We start from the raw sequence: 19,366 nt of genomic DNA, 5'->3' as shown, positions 1-19,366 counted from the left end.
GGCAACACTGGAACGATCACTCCTGTCATGCTAATAAAGCCAGTTTTAATTTGAATTTAAATTTAAATTTATATAAGCACTGCGCACGTTCAACCTCACAAGACTGAACACTGACATCACATGGCTGGAGTCTTCGGTCTGCAGTCTCACAAAACCCTCTGGATGCCAACTGCAACCCAGTTACCCAATCACATATCTACCTTTGAAATGTCTACCAATCAGAATTTTCTACAGACTACAGCCGCTGTGCAATCAGCGTGCTGTTGGGATGGGAATGACGCAATCCTTTCATTATTTCTTCTGACGTGCGTTTGTTTTTTTTTTACAACCACCGTAGCGTATGGTGGACTATTTAACTCAGACTGGACCTTACCCCGACGGACACGCCGGAGCCCCTTGTCCCTTGGCTCTTTGTGATGTATGAATGGATCGTTAACAGACTCAGTTCATTCTTTGTGCCCAGTTCTGGGCAACCGGCGCCCGGAGAACCGCACAGCTCTGTAGCGGCCCCCTCATCTCAGCACGCGCAGACGAGCAACGTCAGCCCGGCTAAGAGAAATTACCAGAGGTCGGTGTCCAGTAGGTCGGAGGAGACTGAGAAGTGAGAACTAACAGTGCCAATATAGGGGTGTATTGACCACGTAGGAACCCAGGGGTTTAGACCGACAATTTTTGCATACTATATATAAATTAATCGTCGCTGTAAAAATTTTCAGTAATTATTCTACAATAATTGGGCAATACAGATAACAGCGCCCACTTCCATTAGCCTTGTGTCTTAACTTACACTAGTTTATGCTGTAAATATTTATTGTAGTAGTTAGCTATTTATACTTTCAAGTGTAATCCTCACAAATGAAGAATTTCAGCAGTAACTGAAGCTCCTACTGGTTAAATTATAGCGTATTATTTTGATAGACAAAAGTTCTGATCGGCTTTGCCAATGTTTATACATAAACATTGCTATGATTAAGTCAGCGAGGCATTAAAAGCACCTGCTTAATTGTTTTCCGATTGGACTAGGTGTTCATTTCTTTTTATTTAAAAAAAAAATGGCAGTGGTTCACCTATCTCAATTATTGTACTTGCCAGCAATCATTTTTAAATGCTACAGATAATACTGTGTATTGAATAGGCCTATAGTGTATATAGTACGAACTTGTATATACAAATAGTGGCAGTTTATTGTATCTCACCTGCATACATGTTTTTCATCTTTGAATGTTTATAAATGTTCAAATTAATGTTTGTTAGACAGACTTTCAAGTGTGTTCTTGCTGTAATCTGCTGTAATATACTGTACCAATGTGCTGTCTCTGCAGCATCAATTCACCATCCGATGACACTGAATGGATACAAATTAAAAGACCACGACTGGGTATGCTCTTTATTTTCAATTATTATAGTTTCGGTGTTTACTTTAGTTTGTTGTGCTTCTGCAACAGAGAGGTTGGGAAGAAAGTAGGCTACTGCAGCCCCTGTGATGTAGCTACTAATGAATGAGTACATGTTGCTGTTGGATGTGTCAAGTTTTAAGGTGTAACACTAAGCGTTTAGATTAAATTTGTGCGATATTGGCGGTCAAATTGATTTTGTACGTTAACTGCGTGGTTGATTTTTGATATGTGATTTATGATGTGCCTCGCAACATGGTGAAAGGAGGCGTTAGAATGTAATGGTATCACTCCTCTGCCTCACTAGATGGCTTTGTCAGTGTTGTGAAAAGAAGGATAACAGGAGTTGCAGGCTTCTTCAGGTTACACAATCCTCTGACTCCACCCGACAGCGACTCCCAGGGTGTGGACTGGGCTGACCAGGTTGGTTCACAGATTGTTTGAAGTCAGAAACATTTACTGGACAAATCCATTTGCCCAGTTCCAATCCTACTTCTTACAACCCAATGTCTAAGATTTATTTATTTAAATTACCTGATCTTTCCCATATTGAGATATCAGGCCCATACATCATCATCATCATCATCATCATCATCATCATCATCATCATCATCTTCAAAGCAGTCAGTTTTGAGTAAATGATTCATAAAATAGTTAACTGAACTTCTGAATGCAGTCTACCAATATTAAGTAACTGTAAGAACTATATTTTTTAATTCAATTATGGTAGGCATTCCTGTGAGTACATTTTATTAATTTATTCCAAAGGTTATTCCAAAGCCATTTGGTGAAATTCAGAGACACAGCCCAAAGAAGTGGTTAAGCAGAATGGATTTCAAACTGGGTAAGATTAAGCTATTACATTTCTACTGACTTCATTGAACAGTGATATTGGATTGAAGGTTTGAGTTATTTGCTGATTCTGTTCCCAGAAAATCCAACAGATGAAGGTAGCGGCCGTTCAGAAAAGACTTGGCTAGATTATCGATCCAAGGTTGTGCCATCGTTCACAAAACCGAGGTAGGAACCTGTCTTTAATATACCCTTACTTTAACCTTGCAGTTTCACTGGGACCTCCTTGTTTTGCCCTAAATGTGAAAGCTGTTGTTAAACTTTAGGCTGGCGCTTTTTATATAGACCCTTTAATATGTATAAGAATCCATGGCACTGAGACACTAAAGCAATAATTCGACTGAAAAAGCCCAATAGTTGGTGAAAATGTCAGCATTAAAAACACCAATGCAGTGTTGGCCAATGAACTGAAGTGTACACAAATAAAAGTACTGTATTAATCCCAAGAAAAGTTCACATTACAAAGTAACCATCAAGCTGTACTATGTTTTGCTAATAAGTTTATTTGTTTTTGTATTGTAAGAATGAGAAGAATGATTCAGAGGGTGTGCATCGTGTGTATGCTTGCTGAGGTTACATTTATGACAAAGATACTTGCAACAATTCTTTGGGCACAATAAAAATAAACTCCCATTAGAAAGCAATGACTGTATTTGAAGCAAGCGCAAATGCAAATTTACTGAGAGGTATACAGCCATTTTAAAGGTAGAAAATGATCAAAGAACAACATGTTTTGTTCTGTAGTGTGACTGGTGTAGAGAGTTTCTCAGTGAAGATGCAAGGCAGGAATCTGCGGCATTGCCTTCACCAGGGACTCCTGCCCTCTCGACTCCCCCAGAGCTGTGCAGTGCTGTCTACAGCAACTCCTGCCAGCCACACCCAAAGGAGGCGCTGCCTGGCAGCAGAGGAGGTGAGAGGAGAATATGACAGATTTGTTTTTACTGTCACCGTATCTGATTTTAATGATTATTTGTACTTTGACAGCTTTTTTTTTTCTTTGTTTTAATACAATTAGTGCATTTTTTTCATTGGTTTTGTTTATATAGGCACTACACAACATTTTGACAATCTCTCGCCTGTTTGAAATCCTACTAAGAAAGGAAAACTATATATAAACCGTTGCCTTATGCAAAAGTTTATTATCCATGTAAAAATAAAATATACCGGTGGATATGTTTTCCTGGAAGTTTACCTCAGTTACTCCCTTGAAAATATTACCCCTTGTAACAGAGTGTATATTCCTCTCAATCAGAAGGCTGCAGACAGCTTTCAGAACCTGAAAGATTTGAGACAAGAGAGACATGTGAAAATCTGGGACAAGCCAGAATCTGGTATGATGGGGAGAGTTGCAGCTTGAAAACCACCTAGAATGGGCACTAAACCATAAATATTGTTCAAAGGAGCATGGAGAAGACTGTAATAACAGAGGAAACGGTATGTGAGAAGAAAAACGGGCGAGAGATTGTCAGGATGTTGTTTTGTGACTACAGTAAAACACGGAGGTGGTAACATAAACGTTTGGGGTTGTTTTGCCAGTGCACAAACAGGAGATATAGTAAAAATAGAAGTAGATTTGTAAAAGAAGAATATCATTCCCTTCTTCAGCGTCCTGCTATACCCTCAGGAAGGTGACTTGTGGGTGAAAGGTTTGTATTTCAACATGATAATGACTCTAAATACACAGCCAGACTAAACCTAAATTACTTAAATCAGGAAGAACAACCTGTTTTGAAATTGGTGCGCTGGCCTCCCCCATAGTCTGACCTTGTAACCAGCATAGATATGCTCTGGGAGATGATTAGGACTGAATGGACAGAAATAGACGGTAATAAACTGCTAAAGTTGTGTGACAGAATGCCAAGAGTATATGCAGCTGTGATTTCTAACAAGGGGGGATATTTTGATGAGAGAAGTTTGCAGTAAAAAGCCATAACAACATTCCCTTTGTTGCATTTTCTTTTCAGAAGGTTAATAAATGTTCATGTAACCCAATAGTTGATGCTGATTCTTCTTTTATAATTACATAATTATATAATTACACTTTACAACATGCAAGGAAAATATATGGGTTACCAGTTCAAAACATTCATGAAACCAAACTTAACCATACTGTTTTTTTTTTTTTCATGCATTTTTCCTACACTAAAATCAACATTTCTTTCTAGCAAAAAAAATGTATAAAAGGTATATAGGGAAGTTAACTTTCTCTTTGCCCTACCAAATGATAGCAGTGCCATGCAATTGATGATTAGATACTCTTGAGGTTATCATGAAGGTCTCCTGGTCCGACAGAAGGGTTCTGTGAACGATTGCTTGTTGGATTCCTGCTTTAGATACCCAGGGGACGGGCTGAGGCAGGTGATTGATTATAGGCTGCCTTTCAGAGTCTGCAGGAGAGTGGCAGAGAACAATACAGACGTCTACTGGAGATGATATCTGAAGATTACAGGAAAACTGGCAAGCAGGTGCTGTTTAACAGACCAAAACAGTCCATGTAAGTGTCGCTCAAAGAGTAAGAAGCGGTGTAAAACACAGGGGGTCTTTTTAAATTTCTAAACTACCCCTCTTTAACTCTAACTCTATAGTAATGCAGGTGTTTTCTGCCAAGGGTGATTTTAATGATTGTCTTATTATTACCATGCCTGAATAAAATTTTAAAAAATAGATCTCAATGATGGTGAAGCCTGGCAGATTGTTTAACCTGTTTATTTATTTATTTACTTAATTGTGTGCTTGGTTAAGGTTGGGGTAGTCAAATATGTTACTGTTTTTTTTGTTTTGTTTTTGTGTTTTTTTTTTTTGTTTTTGAGGCACCTAGAGGTATTTTTGCAATATTGCTTTGAGAATGTTGCTATGGCGGTAATAGTCCTTGATTTTACTCTAATACGTCGTTTCCAGTGACAGCCAACTTGAGTGTGCTCGAATTGGTATGAATTTTTCCAGAACTTGAGTTGATGGATAATTCGAGTTGGTGAAAAAGGAGACGTTTCCATGTTTTTCCGAGTTGTCGCATGAGTTGGGCAGGAAATACTTGCGAGTTAAAGGTCAAGACGCTGCAGATGGTATTACAGTCAAATTGTCAATGATTTAAAAGATAAGTCCATCTAGGTAGTCTTCGCATTTGTTTCATGCAGTACATTCACCTCTGGCAGACTGGTATGTAGAACAGGGAAAGAAGCACTGGGCAAGGGAACTAATGTGTCATATGTCAAAGTGGATATGAGAATGGCAGTAATGTAGCCGATTTGCTTGAAAACATTAAAAGTAGACCGGACGTTTCCATCAAAGGATTTTAAAAATGTGGAATTGATCTGATGCAATCAGAAACCCAGAGGCAGTGTAAACTGCACCTGTTACTGTAGTAGGACTGTTTTTGTTTTGTTTTTGTTTTTTTTAAAGCATATTTTGTGTTTTTATTTTTTTACAAGGGTTTATTTAAGTAAGTTTTAGTTACGTTTTAGCAGACAGATTTCATTAAGTAAACACTTATTTGAATCTTTATTAAATTAAAATTATAAATGCAAAACCGCATTGCATTTTTCTTTGTGACCGTGCTTGGTGAAAAACGGCAATTCAAACACCGTTGGGGGGGGGGGCAACTCGAGCACGTACCCGGGTTATGTGGTTCTTGGAAACGTGGTATAAATTAGAAAGCCATGTTTACAATCTCATGTTAGAAGGTCTACTTTAAATTCTCTTTCTGTCTCTGTCTCTCTCTCTCTCTCTCTCTCTCTCTTTCTGCCTGTAGATCTTCAGCTTCTTGTCAGTCCAACAATTTCAGGCCAGTCATCAGAAATGGAGCCTGTTGCTCATCAAGAGTTTTACCGATGCGAGGTAAAGCCCCATCCGACTTTTTTTTTTTTTTTTTTTTTTTTTTACAATTTATTGACGGTAGTTCTTTGACATCAGTGTGACAGAGGCATATTCACTTAGACAAAAGTCTTCTTATGCATTTAGTAGTGATGCAACACTGTTTTGACTTGGTTTTGTGTAGTTTTACCTCCTGAGTTTGAGTATTTAAGTTATGGTTGTTCTATTGGACCAATAAACTGTGTGTTCAGATTGATCAGTGACTGTAGTTCCCTATTTGGCATGAATTGGGATGTGTGATACCAGCCAATAGATAGTCAACCAAAATGAAGGCTGTTAAAGTTTAAACGATAAACAAAAATATGAATCCTTTTACAAAGATTTTTCCTAATTTAACTGAATTATGTACAGTTTAATGAGGGTGTTGGATAGATTTTTTTTTCTTCATTTACTCATCACTTATGGTTACCATGATGCATCATAAAGCACAGTAATTTTAATAACTGAAAATCAATGTAGAATTTGAAATAAATGAAATATATAGGTGAATATCAATGCTATATTTTTTTTTTTTTTTTTTTTTGGGGGGGGTGGGGGGGGGGGGGGTGGGGGGGGGGGGGGGGGGGGTGGGGGGGGGGGTTTTTGTAATTGAAAATGTAGCTTTACAACCTTAAATGTAACATGGGTTTTATTTTGTTGCAGCAAACCACTGTGATTCAGTATGGAGAGATGATAGATTTGCAAGACAAAGTCAGGATCGGTAAGGTGTTTGTGTCATTAAGTATTCCTGTGAGATGCTTTTTTTATTTTAGTAAGTATTCAGTCATTCTTTCTTTCTTATTTAAGGAACCATTTGAGTCTTTGTTTGCAGGGTTTATAGAAACTACTTGGGAGATGTGGTGGCATATTGCTGTCATGTGTCTTTTTGGATTATGGGTAATGAAAAAACCACATGCTTCAACACATTGAATTTAAATTCAGTACACAGCCTTATTAGCTGTGAGTCTCTGTCAAGTTTGATTGAGTATCCTCTAATAAATAGACCAGTACACGCACATATGGAGAGCACTCCTAATTGTGTAAAAAAGAATGCACAGTGCCTGAAAGGTTAAAAGTGTTTGTCTAAAATGTATTTAGTCTTTATTGGATTATAGCCAAATGCAGTCAAACACCTGTATGATGCACCTTTGTACCTTATGTGTGGTGTTTTGTTTTTTTTAAGCCACCATTGCCACACATCACATTTTAAATATAGTCTTTGCACTGCTATATGTACACCTTGCATGTGTGACTTTCATTTCCTGATGATAGAGACCAATGTTTGTGTTTATTTGTATGCTGTTGTCACAGGGGTGCTTGCTTTGTTCACAAAAAGGCCAATAGATCTAGAGTGAATGTAAGCATGCTTTCACATGCAATAAGTGGATGCCACTTGAGACTCTCCTTTTTAAAATCATGATTTCTATTCACAGAAAGATTGATACACACGTTCTTAATTCGTGCAAGCAAGCAGTGGAAAACAAACCAAATAATGGAAAAACGGCAGAAATGGTAAGAATTTATTGCAACTCTAGACTTAGATTGATTTAAATACCGTAAAAAAACAAAACGTTTTATAGGTCGCACTGGTGTAAATGTTGCTCCCCCCTTTAGGAAAACACCTTTTTTTGTGTTTTTTTATATATATATATATATATATATATATATATATATATATATATATATATATATATATATATATATATATATATATATATAAAAATATATATAAAAATTACTGTGTATATATAATTTTTTAAAAATTATTTTTTTTTTCAATTACAAATTTTGTCTACATGCTTACATGCTTAAAATAATAAATAAAAGAAAGATACTCTGGTTTAGTTTCAAAATAACCCTTGTTTACAACATTATATTCCATGATATGACAGTGTTGTTTTTAGTTGAACTGGTAGAAACTATTAGTTTTTCTAAGTTTAAAAAGTAATAACTAAGTGTGTAGAATCAAGTTATACATCGCACATTACATCTGTATTAAACTACCAGTATTTTAGTTTTATTTTCGTACCCGAACAAGTTCAAGAACAAAATATTTGCTTTACATCATATTTGCTTTACTGAACATTTCCTTCCAAAACCATACTTGGACAATAGTTCCCACTGTACTGGCGTTTACAAATTCATTGTATTAATTCAAATTTAAAGAAAAGTATTAAACAGTGCTGCTCCATCAATTTAAAAAGCAAAAAAAAAAAAAGCAAAAAAAAAACCCCAATAAACTAAAACAGTGCTCTATTTAATAACCAGTAAACAAAACATGTTAGTGTTGCATACAGTGCAGTACAATTGCATTCAATTTCCAGCTGTACAAATACATTCATTTTGTTTTGTTCATTTTGTTTTGAACAATCAGAACCATATACATACTTTACAAGTGTACCACTGTGTTGCACTGGCATAGAACAAGTTATTATACTTATTATACTTATACTTATTATACAAGTCTGTATTAAAGTTATTGAAAGTACTCCATTCAAACTAAATGTTTTCTATATTGGGCCATAAACGCTTTCCTCTTTTCAGTTCATTTTCGTTTGGCAATTTTAAGTTTGTCTTTGTTTCGACTCCAGTCACAAACTGTTTTTTCAGCATTGCGATTTAACGTGTATTTTGGCAAATTCAACAATGCGAAATTTCAAACCTGTTGAGCAGCATTTTCTTCTTTTTCTTACTGTCTTACTTTATCCAGTCTCAAACTCACCTACATTATTATAGCATTGCAGTTACAACGAATGGAAGACTTGAAAAGTGTACTACTCTGCGTTCTAACCAACAGCTGTTTGGTACAGATCCCAGGGGCAGGTTCAGTTTGAATTTTGACAAATCAGTGGCTTGGGAGGGTGGGAATAAGGACATTCATAGTGAATGACAGCTACTGTGTTAACACTAAGTGAAGCAGTATAGCTGTGACGTTTGAGAGGAGGTCAGTCAAGATTTTGAAAGCTTGCTTTCATTCAAGATGACTAAGGGTATTGAGAGTAAGAAATGAAAACTTTTAATTCGAACAGTGGTTTTGTGTTTCTGCCCAGCAACATGACCTGAATGCATTAGATCCTGAACAAATATATCTGGGTTGTTGACAGTTAAGTTTGTGTGAGCCATAGCCATGGCTGTAGTAATCCCAATGAGGCACTGATACAGTAGTTTAATATTAGACACATTGGCGCATACGTCGCACCGGTGTATTAGTCGCTCACCCCTTTTTAAGGGCCCTGCAAAAATGTTTAGACATTCGACTTATTCAACATTTTTTACAATATTAATATTTCAAGCACATTACATATTTAAATGTAATAATCTGTACGTTTTTTGTAGCTATCAAAATAGTTACATACATTTTCTCCACCATACACATCCATTCATGTTTTAGCAAACGTGCGTTTTCATTTTAAAACCAAATATCTTGTACTTCTGTTAGTTAAAGAACTCGGTTTTCAAACCATGCATGTCATTTCACCAGGAGGGTGAAATTGTCCCCACCCCTTCACTGGCTTTTTTCCTGCGAATAGTGAATCGGCTACATCCCCTAAGGAGGCAGTGTGGTCCAGTGGTTAAAGCCCAGGGCTTGTAACCAGCAGATCACCGGTTCAAAACTGTATGACCCTGAGCAAGTCATTTAACCTCATTGTGCTCCATCCTGCAGATGAGATGTTAAATCAATGTCCTATTGTAAGTGACTCTGCAGTAATTTAACAAGTTTGCAGACGACACCAGCATGTCTGGTACCAGCATGAATCAGTCATAGATATTTTTGGGGATGTGACCTGACCTAAAAGCACAAAACAGACCTTACCTAAAGCTAATGATAAACTTGTGAGAAAGGAAAGATCAGTTGTTGTTTTTTTTACGCTTTAGTTTTTTGTTTATTTATTTTAACTTTTTTACATTTTGTTTGTGTGGGTAACAGGCAGGAGATGGTATGGGAAGACACAGCGAGAGGCCTCCCAGCACTGCATTGTCATTGTCATCAAGCCACAAACCTGATCAAGGGAAACCCGCCTCTAAAGAGGTAAGGATTAGGGTTTGAAGGTTTTAGTGGTTGATTATAAGGGAATTAGGATTGACCTCAGCCCTGGAGGGAGGGTTTTATGCCTGTATCTGTGTATGGCAGGGTTGATATATTGGCAAATAATCTGTCATTATTTACCAAGTTGCGATTTATGCTTTTTTTGTCCAGTAATCATCTGTGTAAAAAGGCAAAACCTTTCTTGATTCTTAACCCTGTTTGTAACAGCATACCGCTGTGGTTAAGAATCAAGAAAGGTTAAGATAGTAAACATGATTGTAAAATAGCTGATCAATATATTGATGTATAAGTGTTAACACAGGGTGGGCAAAGTTGTTTCTTCTAGACCTGGAGATGAATGGCCTTCCAGGATTGTGATTTGTGCAGCCCAGCTTTAACACAATAGACGACTCCTGAACGGTAACTGTGTTACTGCAGCTACTGAACATCAACACAGTTCATTGATACAGTGCTGTATTGTGTTCAGTGGTGAATGCAGGCACTTTCTATAGCCATTGTCTATTTGTAACTTTGTGTAATGGCGCTGCATTAACAGAAGCAGCCTCTGGATGTGGACCTGTCTGAAGAGGTTGCAGCTCGCTTGAATCTGGGTGACGGTGAGCCCGCTGTTTCAGCTAGAGTACCAGTCGCCCACAAACAACCACCTCCAGCAAAGACTGTTCAAGCAGCTGAAGAATTCCCTCCACTAACTCAGGTAAAATGGAAGTAGATATACATGGTGTCATAGGCCTAGCAGAATTGCATTTTAATTCATGTCGATCAGTGGGACTCCCTGCTGTTCACATTGATATCAGCTATCAGATAATCATTAACATAAAAGGAGTATGGGTGGTATCTGCTGCTGGTCCTGAAGGTGCTACAATAACCATGTTTTTTTTTCTTTGTTTCAATAAGGAAATGGAGCAGGCAATCCACAAGGCGATGGGTCACAGAAACCCTGACGAAGTCCTCAGCAGCTCTTTCAAATTGAGGATAACCCGCAGAGACCTCAGCACCTTGACTCATCAGAGCTGGCTCAACGATGAGGTATGGCACACTTCACTAAGGGTAGACTCTTGTGGTCTGAATGTGAACACATTTTGATCTTCAAGACATACTCTATGATACAAATACAAAAACATTAATAGTCACTATCCTGTGACTAGTTGCATAAAAAAAAAAACCAACTATGGCTTGTACTTGGCCAAATTCACATTAAGGTTTTTTTCAAAGCTTATAAAAATGATAGACCAATCTCATGTTGTGTTTAACTACTTCAGCTGAAATACAAAAGCAGATTTATACTTTTAGAAATAAGTGATATTTGTGTTCTTGCAGGTCATCAATTTCTACATGAATCTCCTGGTAGCCCGCAGTGAGCAGGAGGGATGCCGGCGAGTGTATGCTTTCAGCACCTTCTTCATCCCAAAGCTGCGTACTGGAGGATACCAGGCTGTGAGGCGCTGGACCAAGGGCGTGGATTTATTTGAGAAGGATATTATCCTGGTGCCTGTGCATCAGGGAGTACATTGGTGTTTAGCAGTAAGTAAATGAAAAATGGTTTGGGGTACTGTGTTTTTGTAGCTGTGTGTGTCTAACTGAAGGTTTATTGCTGTTTTGCAAATACTGTAGTGGCTGTTCAATTTTGTGGGTGAACTTTTACTGTTATGCAAGTACTGTATGTTATGCGTCACTATTTTTAGCTGCAACTCTTCACTTGTAATGAAACGCAGCGTAAAATGCTTTATTTCACATGGTGATAAAAAGGGTTCTCTGTATTTTTTTTTTTCTTATTGCTGTTTTTGAACAAAAATCCAGCACACCCAACCCTCGTTACATTGCCGCTCCCTATACTGCGGATTCGGATATGTCAAGGTCCTGGAGTTGGCTGCCAGTTTTTACAGTCTAATGCCTTAGCTGCAATATACCTAGGCAATTTCACTTGGGGTTACTGCTTGTGTTATTTTGTACTGCACACCATAAACAAATATACAAAACAATTAAAAACAAAGCATTTACACACGCATTGAACAATAACAGAAAGTAAATTAAATGTCTACTTGCTGAAGCAGTTTTTATTTTAGCCAACGAGGTGTTCACTTGTGGCAGCAATGAAAGTAAATTTTCATTGTGCCTTAAAAGCAGTGTCCACCAGGCAGTACCTGACAGGTGCGTCAATCTCCATAAATACAGAGGTAACACACCATACATAAGGTACAAAGGTGCATCAAAATAACAAAAGAGATGCAGTGTTGTCGGACCTCGAATAATGCAAAGAAAATAAGTTCAGATTCATTTTAAACAACACAATACTAATGTTTTAATTTAGGAAGAGTTCAGAAATCAATATTTGGTGGAATAACCCTGATTTTCAAGCACAGCTTTCATGCGTCTTGGCATGCTCTCCACCAGTCTTTCACATTGATGTTGGGTGACTTTATGCCACTCCTGGCGCAAAAATTCAAGCAGCTCGGCTTTGTTTGATGGCTTGTGACCATCCATCTTCCTCTTGATCACATTCCAGAGGTTTTCATTGGGTTCAGGTCTGGAGATTGGGCTGGTCATGACAGGGTCTTGATCTGGTGGTCCTCCATCCACACCTTGATTGACCTGGCAGTGTGGCATGGAGCTGTCCTGCTGGAAAAACCAATCCTCAGAGTTGGGGAACATTGTCAGAGCAGAAGGAAGCAAGTTTTCTTCTCATATATATATATATATATATATATATATATATATATATATATATATATATATATATATATATATATATATATATATATATATATATATATATATATATATATTTATATATATATATTTGGGGGGATTGCTGATATTTGCTTTTTTAATATATCCTCCTTTTTCATTTTTAAATCTTAGGTAATAGATTTCAGAGCTAAGACAGTGAAATACTACGACTCTATGGGCCAAAGAAATGAAGATGTTTGCCGGATTTTATTGTAAGTCGAGTTGAAGTGGTATATTTCTTTTCTTTTCTCTGTGTTAACCTGTATTCTGACTGAATATTTCTCCACCCAAGCCTTAATCTGTTGGACATTGCTATACAAGTTGTATCTATAACATCAGAAAATATATTTGAAAAGTTGAAGAGTGATTCCTTTGGGTTAGCTAGGTAGTGCAGGAGGGTTTTGCATGAGCGTTTTACTGTTTGGAGGTCTGAGTTGAAATCTGTCTTTGGTTTCAAACTGAGTAAGTTGGGTTGGACAACATTTTTTCTTTTAATTGATTCTTGGAAAAATAATTATGGTGCCATTCATCTGACACATTTAATAGGTTACCAAAAAAGCAGAAGGAACGTGGCTTTGCATTCCTGGTTGAAACAAGAACTAAACGGACGTTTGCTTTTTACTGGGGGGGGGGGGGGGGGGGGGGCACCTGATGCTGGTGCTGTACTCCTGTATAAAGTAGAGGGTCTCTGTCTTGTGTTTTTTTTTTTTTTTTTTTCTAGGCATTACCTAAAAGAAGAGTTTAAGAGCAAGAAGAGCAAAGATCTGGATATTTCAAAGTGGACCGTGACTAACGCAAAGTCAAACGTATGTGTGAAATATTCAAGTTGAATAGATGTCTGTCGCTACTCTTATCCTTCCTCTTCATTCCCAGACGATTTATTTTATAAATAAAAAATATGTGTGTGTTTTTTCCTCCTAGGAGATCCCTCAGCAGATGAATGGCAGTGACTGTGGGGTGTTTGCTTGTAAATATGCAGATTACATTGCAAGGGCCAAACCCATGACTTTTACACAGGTATGCAGACAATTTCCCGTTTTACTTCTGACCTATATGGCTAGTTTCACCTTACCTAAATTAACATTAAGTAGTCCAAGATTAGTGATAATTGTGACAGTCTATAAAACTAGCTGATGGTGTAGAGGGGGGACTGTAGTTTATACTATAAAACATATATATACACATATATAATGTGTGTATATATATATATATACACACACACACACACACACACACACACACACGCACACAGTGCCCTCCGAAAGTATTGGGAAAACGTTATTTTTGTTTTACAGGCAAGCAATTTGTATTACTGATTATGAGAGTAATATGAATAAGTACAATAATATATGTTTTATTTTTGGGTAGTTCCATGCATACATTTGATCATATTAGAACAAAAACATACTTTGTGTTCAACCCACTTATAAGTAATGGGACACTTTCACATTAAATAACTTTCGTGGTGTAAAAGTCAGTATTTGGTTGCAAATCCCTTGAGGCAATAACTGCATGAAGTCTGCGACCCATTGGGCTCACCAAACTTTGTGTAATCATTTGAGATGCTTTAGCAAGCCTTTGTTGCAGCCATTTGGAATTCTTGTCTATTCTTGGGTTGTTCTGACTTAAATTTTTTCTTCAGCATGTAAAATGCATGTCCAGTTGGATTCAGATCTGGAGATTGACAGTCTAAGACTTTCTTTTTTTTTTTTTTTTTTTTTTTTTTCTCCTGATGAACGCCTTTGTTGCATTGGCCGTATGTTTTGAGTCATTGTTATGCTGCATGGTGAAGTGTTGGCCAATAAGTATGGAAACATTTTCTTCTACATAGCGGACAAAATGTTTCTGTAGACTTCAGAATTCGTTCTGCTGCTGCCATCATTAGTTACTTCATCAGTAAAGTTCCTGAGGCAGCAATGCATGCCGAGACCATGACCTTACCTCCACCATGCTTTACAGATGAGGTGGTGTTCTTTGGAGCATCTGCGGTTCCTTTCTTTCTCCACAGTTTAACCTTTCCAACACTTTGGTAAAGATTTATCTTGGCGTCATCTGTCCATAAAGCCTTGTTTCAAAACTCTCCTCTTTTGTACTTAAGAGCAAATTCTAATATGTCTTTTCTGTTCTTGGTGATGATGAGAGGTTTACATCTTGTGGTGTAACATTTGTACTTCTGCTTTCTCAGTCTTCTGCGAACTGCGTTTTTTGATACCTTCACCTCATCACTCTGGACGTTGTTGGTGATTTCACTGACAGTAGTTTTAGGGTTTTCCTTGACAGCTCTGATAATTTTTCTGTCATCAACTGCAGAGGTTGTTCTTGGCTGATTGGTAATTATACCTGTGGTTTCCTTTTTCAGTATATTCCAAATTGTTGATTTTGGTATGCTCAATTTCTGTGCTATGGTTCTGGTTTCAGTTTTTCTTCTCTTTCAACTTCAAAATTGCCTGTATTCTTTAACAGAAAGTTATTTGGTTTTCTTATTGATTTCCGACTATGGACTCCAAACGCTGATGTCAAAGCGAGACAGGTTGATAGGATGTTCACAGATCTTTTATGAGTGCCTAATTACCCAACAACAAACACCTGACCAACAAGAGACACCTGTCAGCCAATTGACCCAATACTTTTGCTCCTTCGAAACAGAGGTTCAACACTATCACTTTGTTTAATTGACTCAAGAGGGTAGGGTTTTTTTTTTTTTTTTTTTTTTTTTTTTTTTAGGAGAAATGATTATTGTTAGAGTTCATAGTGAAAATTCCAGTTTAGACTTCACTGTCCAAATACTTTTGAAAACCAAACAATATAGATAGATAGATAGATAGATAGATAGATATAGATATCTATCGATCGATCTGTCGGTCGGTAGATATACAGTGCCTTGCAAAAGTATTCAGACCTCTGACCAATTCTCTCATATTACTGAATTACAAATGGTACGTTGAAATTTCGTTCCGTTCGATATTTTATTTTAAAACACTTAAAGCTCAAAATCGATTATTGTAAGGTGACATTGGTTTTATGTTGGGAAATATTTTTAAGAAAAATAAAAAACTGAAATATCTTGCTTGCATAAGTATTCAGCCCCCACACATTAATATTTGGTAGAGCCACCTTTCGCTGCAATAACAGCTTTAAGTCTTTTGGGGTAAGTATGTACCAGCTTTGCACATAGTGTTGGAGTGATTTTGGCCCATTCTTCTTGGCTGATTAGCTCCAGGTTGTTCAGGTTGGTTGGACGATGCTTGTGGACTGCAATTTTCAAATAGTGCCACAGATTCTCAATGGGATTGAGATCAGGACTTTGACTGGGCCACTGTAGGACATTCACCTTTTTGTTCTTGAGTCACTACAATGTTGTTTTGGCCTTGTGCTTAGGATCATTGTCCTGCTGAAAGGTGAATTTCCTCCCAAGCTTCAGTTTTTTAGCGGACTGAAGCAGATTCTCTTGCAGTATTTTCCTGTATTTTGCTCCATCCATTCTTTTTTCAATTGTAACAAGATGCTCAGTCCCTGCTGATGAGAAGCATCCCCACAGCATGATGCTGCCACCACCATACTTCACTGTAGGGATGGTGTGTCTTGAGGCATGGGTAGTTTTAGGTTTGCGCCACACATAGCGTCCAACTGTGCTCACTGGGATATCCAAACACTTGGATATTATTTTGTACCCTTTCCCTAATCTATGCATGTATTACTTTATCACTAACTTCTGTAGAATGCTCTTTGATCTTAATTTTCCTTCAGATTCACAGCCTTACCAATGATCCTTCAACAGTGGGGTTTTTATCCAGAAAATGTGACAGCAACTTTAATGATTCACAGGTGGAGGCCAATGGTAAGGTAATTGTGTCCTCGTTAGGGCAATTTCTTTCATCGGTGCAAACTGGGAGCTTCCACAGCACAGGGGTTGAATACTTATGCAAGCAAGATATTTCAGTTTTTTATTTTTCTTTAAAATATTAATAATTAATAATAAATAATCTGTGGCACTATTTGAAAATTGCAGTCCACAAGCGTAGTCCAACCAACCTGAACAACCTGGAGCTAATCAGCCAAGAAGAATGGGCCAAAATCACTCCAACACTATGTGCAAAGCTGGTACATACTTACCCCAAAAGACTTAAAGCTGTTATTGCAGCGAAAGGTGGCTCTACCAAATATTAATGTGTGGGGGTTGAATACTTATGCAAGCAAGATATTTCAGTTTTTTATTTTTCTTAAAAATATTTCCCAACATAAAACCAATGTCACCTTACAATAATCGATTTTGAGTTTAAGTGTTTTAAAATAAAATATCGAACGGAACGAAATTTCAACGTACCATTTGTAATTCGGTAATATGAGAGAATTGTTCAGGGGTCTGAATACTTTTGCAAGGCAGTGTGTGTGTGTGTGTGTGTGTGTGTGTGTGTGTGTGTGTGTGTGTGTGTGTGTGTACACACACACACACACACACACACACACACACACATACATTTAACCAGATGAAAAAACATTGAGGACCAGTTCTCGTTGTGATCCTTGTGTGTTTTATTTTTATTTTTTTCCCCCATAGCACAACATGCCCTACTTCAGAAAGAGAATGATCTGGGAAATCCTGAGCCAGAAGTTACTTTAAAAGCCTGAGAGGAGGCTGTGTCGTCCAGCACTGCTGTGCTATTCTTGAACCTGGATATCTCCACTTTCAGCCACAAAACTCTGTGTGTGTCGGTGACAGACGGACATCTGGCCAGGCAGCCAGACCATTTCCAACAATTCATATATATATATTTTTTGAAATCCAATGCTAGTAGCAGTTATGTTTTTTTTTTTTTTTTTTTTTTTTTTACTAGCTGCAACTGTTAATAATCAGAGCTCTAAAATAAGCTAATAGGGCTCTAAACTCATTAACCTGTAACAGTACTTAATATTTAGAAAGGGGTGGGGCACAAATGTTATTTATTTTAAATATTGCACCTGTATGTTAGGTGAAAAACAGCACTTGCCACGCTGTCGTCCTCTCGCACACTACATACATTTGAATACATACATTTAAACTGTGTTCTCCTCCCCAATATACTCCTGATGTGTATCTTGCTAAAACGAACATTTTGATATGGAAGTTATAATATTTAAGTTCTGTTATCATTTATAATAGGTTATGTTATTTATCAACAGTCCTCCTTATTTTGTGAAACAAAGTGTCCTGTTCTGTTCTGGAAAGAGTAAAACTGAAGTGAGGGTAATGGGACCCTGGAGAACATTGATAAGAGTTGTGCAAAATTAACACACTTCAATGAATTTATGTTTATATTTCTATAAATTCTATTTTTTCATTTTAGAAAAAATATATAAGGCTGTGTGCAATCGTGACTTCTAAATAAATAAACTACTTATTTGTGCGTCTTGTCCTGTGTATTATGTTTTGCAAATTTATCTCAGACTTAATTTATTTTGAAATGGTTCACTGTACCAGCAGTGTAACATGCAATATTTCATTGGCCCTATGAATATTTTATCAAATAGTATCTCCTTTTTTTTCTATGGCTTGATCAAGAGTAGTTTTGTCCTTATTGCAGGTTCGGTAATCTTTGAAGAATTCAACGTTGCAAAAGAGAATTGCAAACATTTATGTCAAAGGAAGAAAGGATTTTATAGTGTGTGTGTGTGTGTGTGTGTGTGTGTGTGTGTGTTTGATTTAAGTTTATATATAGTAATGAACTACTGCACAACTTGTATACGTTTCAGAGTTTCAGCAATTTGTACAGTAGAGTGTTGCAGACCTGTGGCATGATCCTCTGAAATAATTCACCTGTCCTTGTGTGTCAGTACTTATAGGCACTGATATAATAAAATACAATAACAAAGGTATAGTCTGTCTCCAATGATTTGAATGTAACTTAACTCAAATATTGAGATACAGCTGAATTAGCTACCACCAGTCTTTGATTTCATTGTTCCAGAAAGGCATATGCAATATTTAATTGAATCAGCAGTTTAATATGCATAGCCTCACATGAGGACTTGGATGTGGAACTTCAAAATGAGCAGTAGTTTTCATACCAGGAAGGAATGTAATTGAAAAGTGATTGACAGCTGTCAGGAAGGAAATGCATGTCGATACATTCAAGTGATGTTTGAAGCAATGAACTGTTTTCGTGCTTCTGTGTAAAAAAACAAAAAAAATTGCTTTTAGATAATATAAGTTGTCAGTTTTATTTTGGCAGTGTGGTTGAGATGCCAATCAATCCAAAGTGAAATTGTCCCCCACTTTTAGTACCCTAGTATAAGGACATTTCAATTGATATATATTCTATTGAGGGATGTTCCACTGTGTACAGAAAGTTTTTGGAGCACATATGATTTATGTGCACCTAAACAATGCTGTGGTCTGAATTTTTATAGCCGTAGTAATTGAAAGAGCTCGTCTGTCTGATCGGAAGCTTTCTGACAGCAGAGCTCCAGGCATGGTGCCACCCATGGTGAACCAAGGCTTTTAAACATTGGCATGCTT

The 19,366-nt window shown here is 37.2% G+C and overlaps 1 protein-coding gene across 2 annotated transcripts; it reads left to right on the top strand.

Annotated features, from left to right (window-relative positions):
- The first annotated feature begins 283 nt into the window (after positions 1 to 283).
- On the top strand, positions 284 to 18,388 carry LOC121322086 (sentrin-specific protease 2-like). 2 transcript variants are annotated; one of them, XM_041261598.1, is made up of 18 exons: positions 284 to 601; positions 1,323 to 1,378; positions 1,702 to 1,817; positions 2,163 to 2,238; positions 2,327 to 2,414; positions 2,991 to 3,156; positions 4,631 to 4,740; positions 5,995 to 6,080; positions 6,759 to 6,816; positions 7,529 to 7,607; positions 10,024 to 10,125; positions 10,679 to 10,837; positions 11,038 to 11,169; positions 11,461 to 11,664; positions 13,003 to 13,082; positions 13,592 to 13,676; positions 13,792 to 13,887; positions 17,429 to 18,388. In XM_041261598.1, exons 1-18 carry the CDS (start codon positions 417 to 419, stop codon positions 17,489 to 17,491), a joined length of 1,941 nt encoding a protein of 646 aa, XP_041117532.1. In that variant the 5' UTR covers positions 284 to 416; the 3' UTR covers positions 17,492 to 18,388. The 2 variants fall into 2 exon arrangements, with proteins under 2 accessions (XP_041117532.1, XP_041117533.1); XM_041261599.1 differs by having other exon boundaries at positions 285 to 568.
- The last annotated feature ends 978 nt before the right edge of the window (positions 18,389 to 19,366 follow it).

This window comes from Polyodon spathula, chromosome 10 (assembly GCF_017654505.1).
Source record: "Polyodon spathula isolate WHYD16114869_AA chromosome 10, ASM1765450v1, whole genome shotgun sequence".
Classification (NCBI taxonomy): domain Eukaryota; kingdom Metazoa; phylum Chordata; class Actinopteri; order Acipenseriformes; family Polyodontidae; genus Polyodon; species Polyodon spathula.
Note: the sequence above shows the minus strand (reverse complement) of the source record. Positions and strands in the feature narration are given on the sequence as shown.

What these genes read in the sequence shown, in the direction of transcription:
- LOC121322086 (XM_041261598.1), top strand. Translation starts at nt 417, where the DNA reads ATGTATGAATGGATCGTTAACAGACTCAGTTCATTCTTTGTGCCCAGT. An exon ending in CCATCGTTCACAAAACCGAG is followed by an intron (nt 2,415 to 2,990) that starts GTAGGAACCTGT and finishes TTTGTTCTGTAG; the next exon opens with TGTGACTGGTGTAGAGAGTT. An exon ending in AACAGACCAAAACAGTCCAT is followed by an intron (nt 4,741 to 5,994) that starts GTAAGTGTCGCT and finishes TTCTGCCTGTAG; the next exon opens with ATCTTCAGCTTCTTGTCAGT.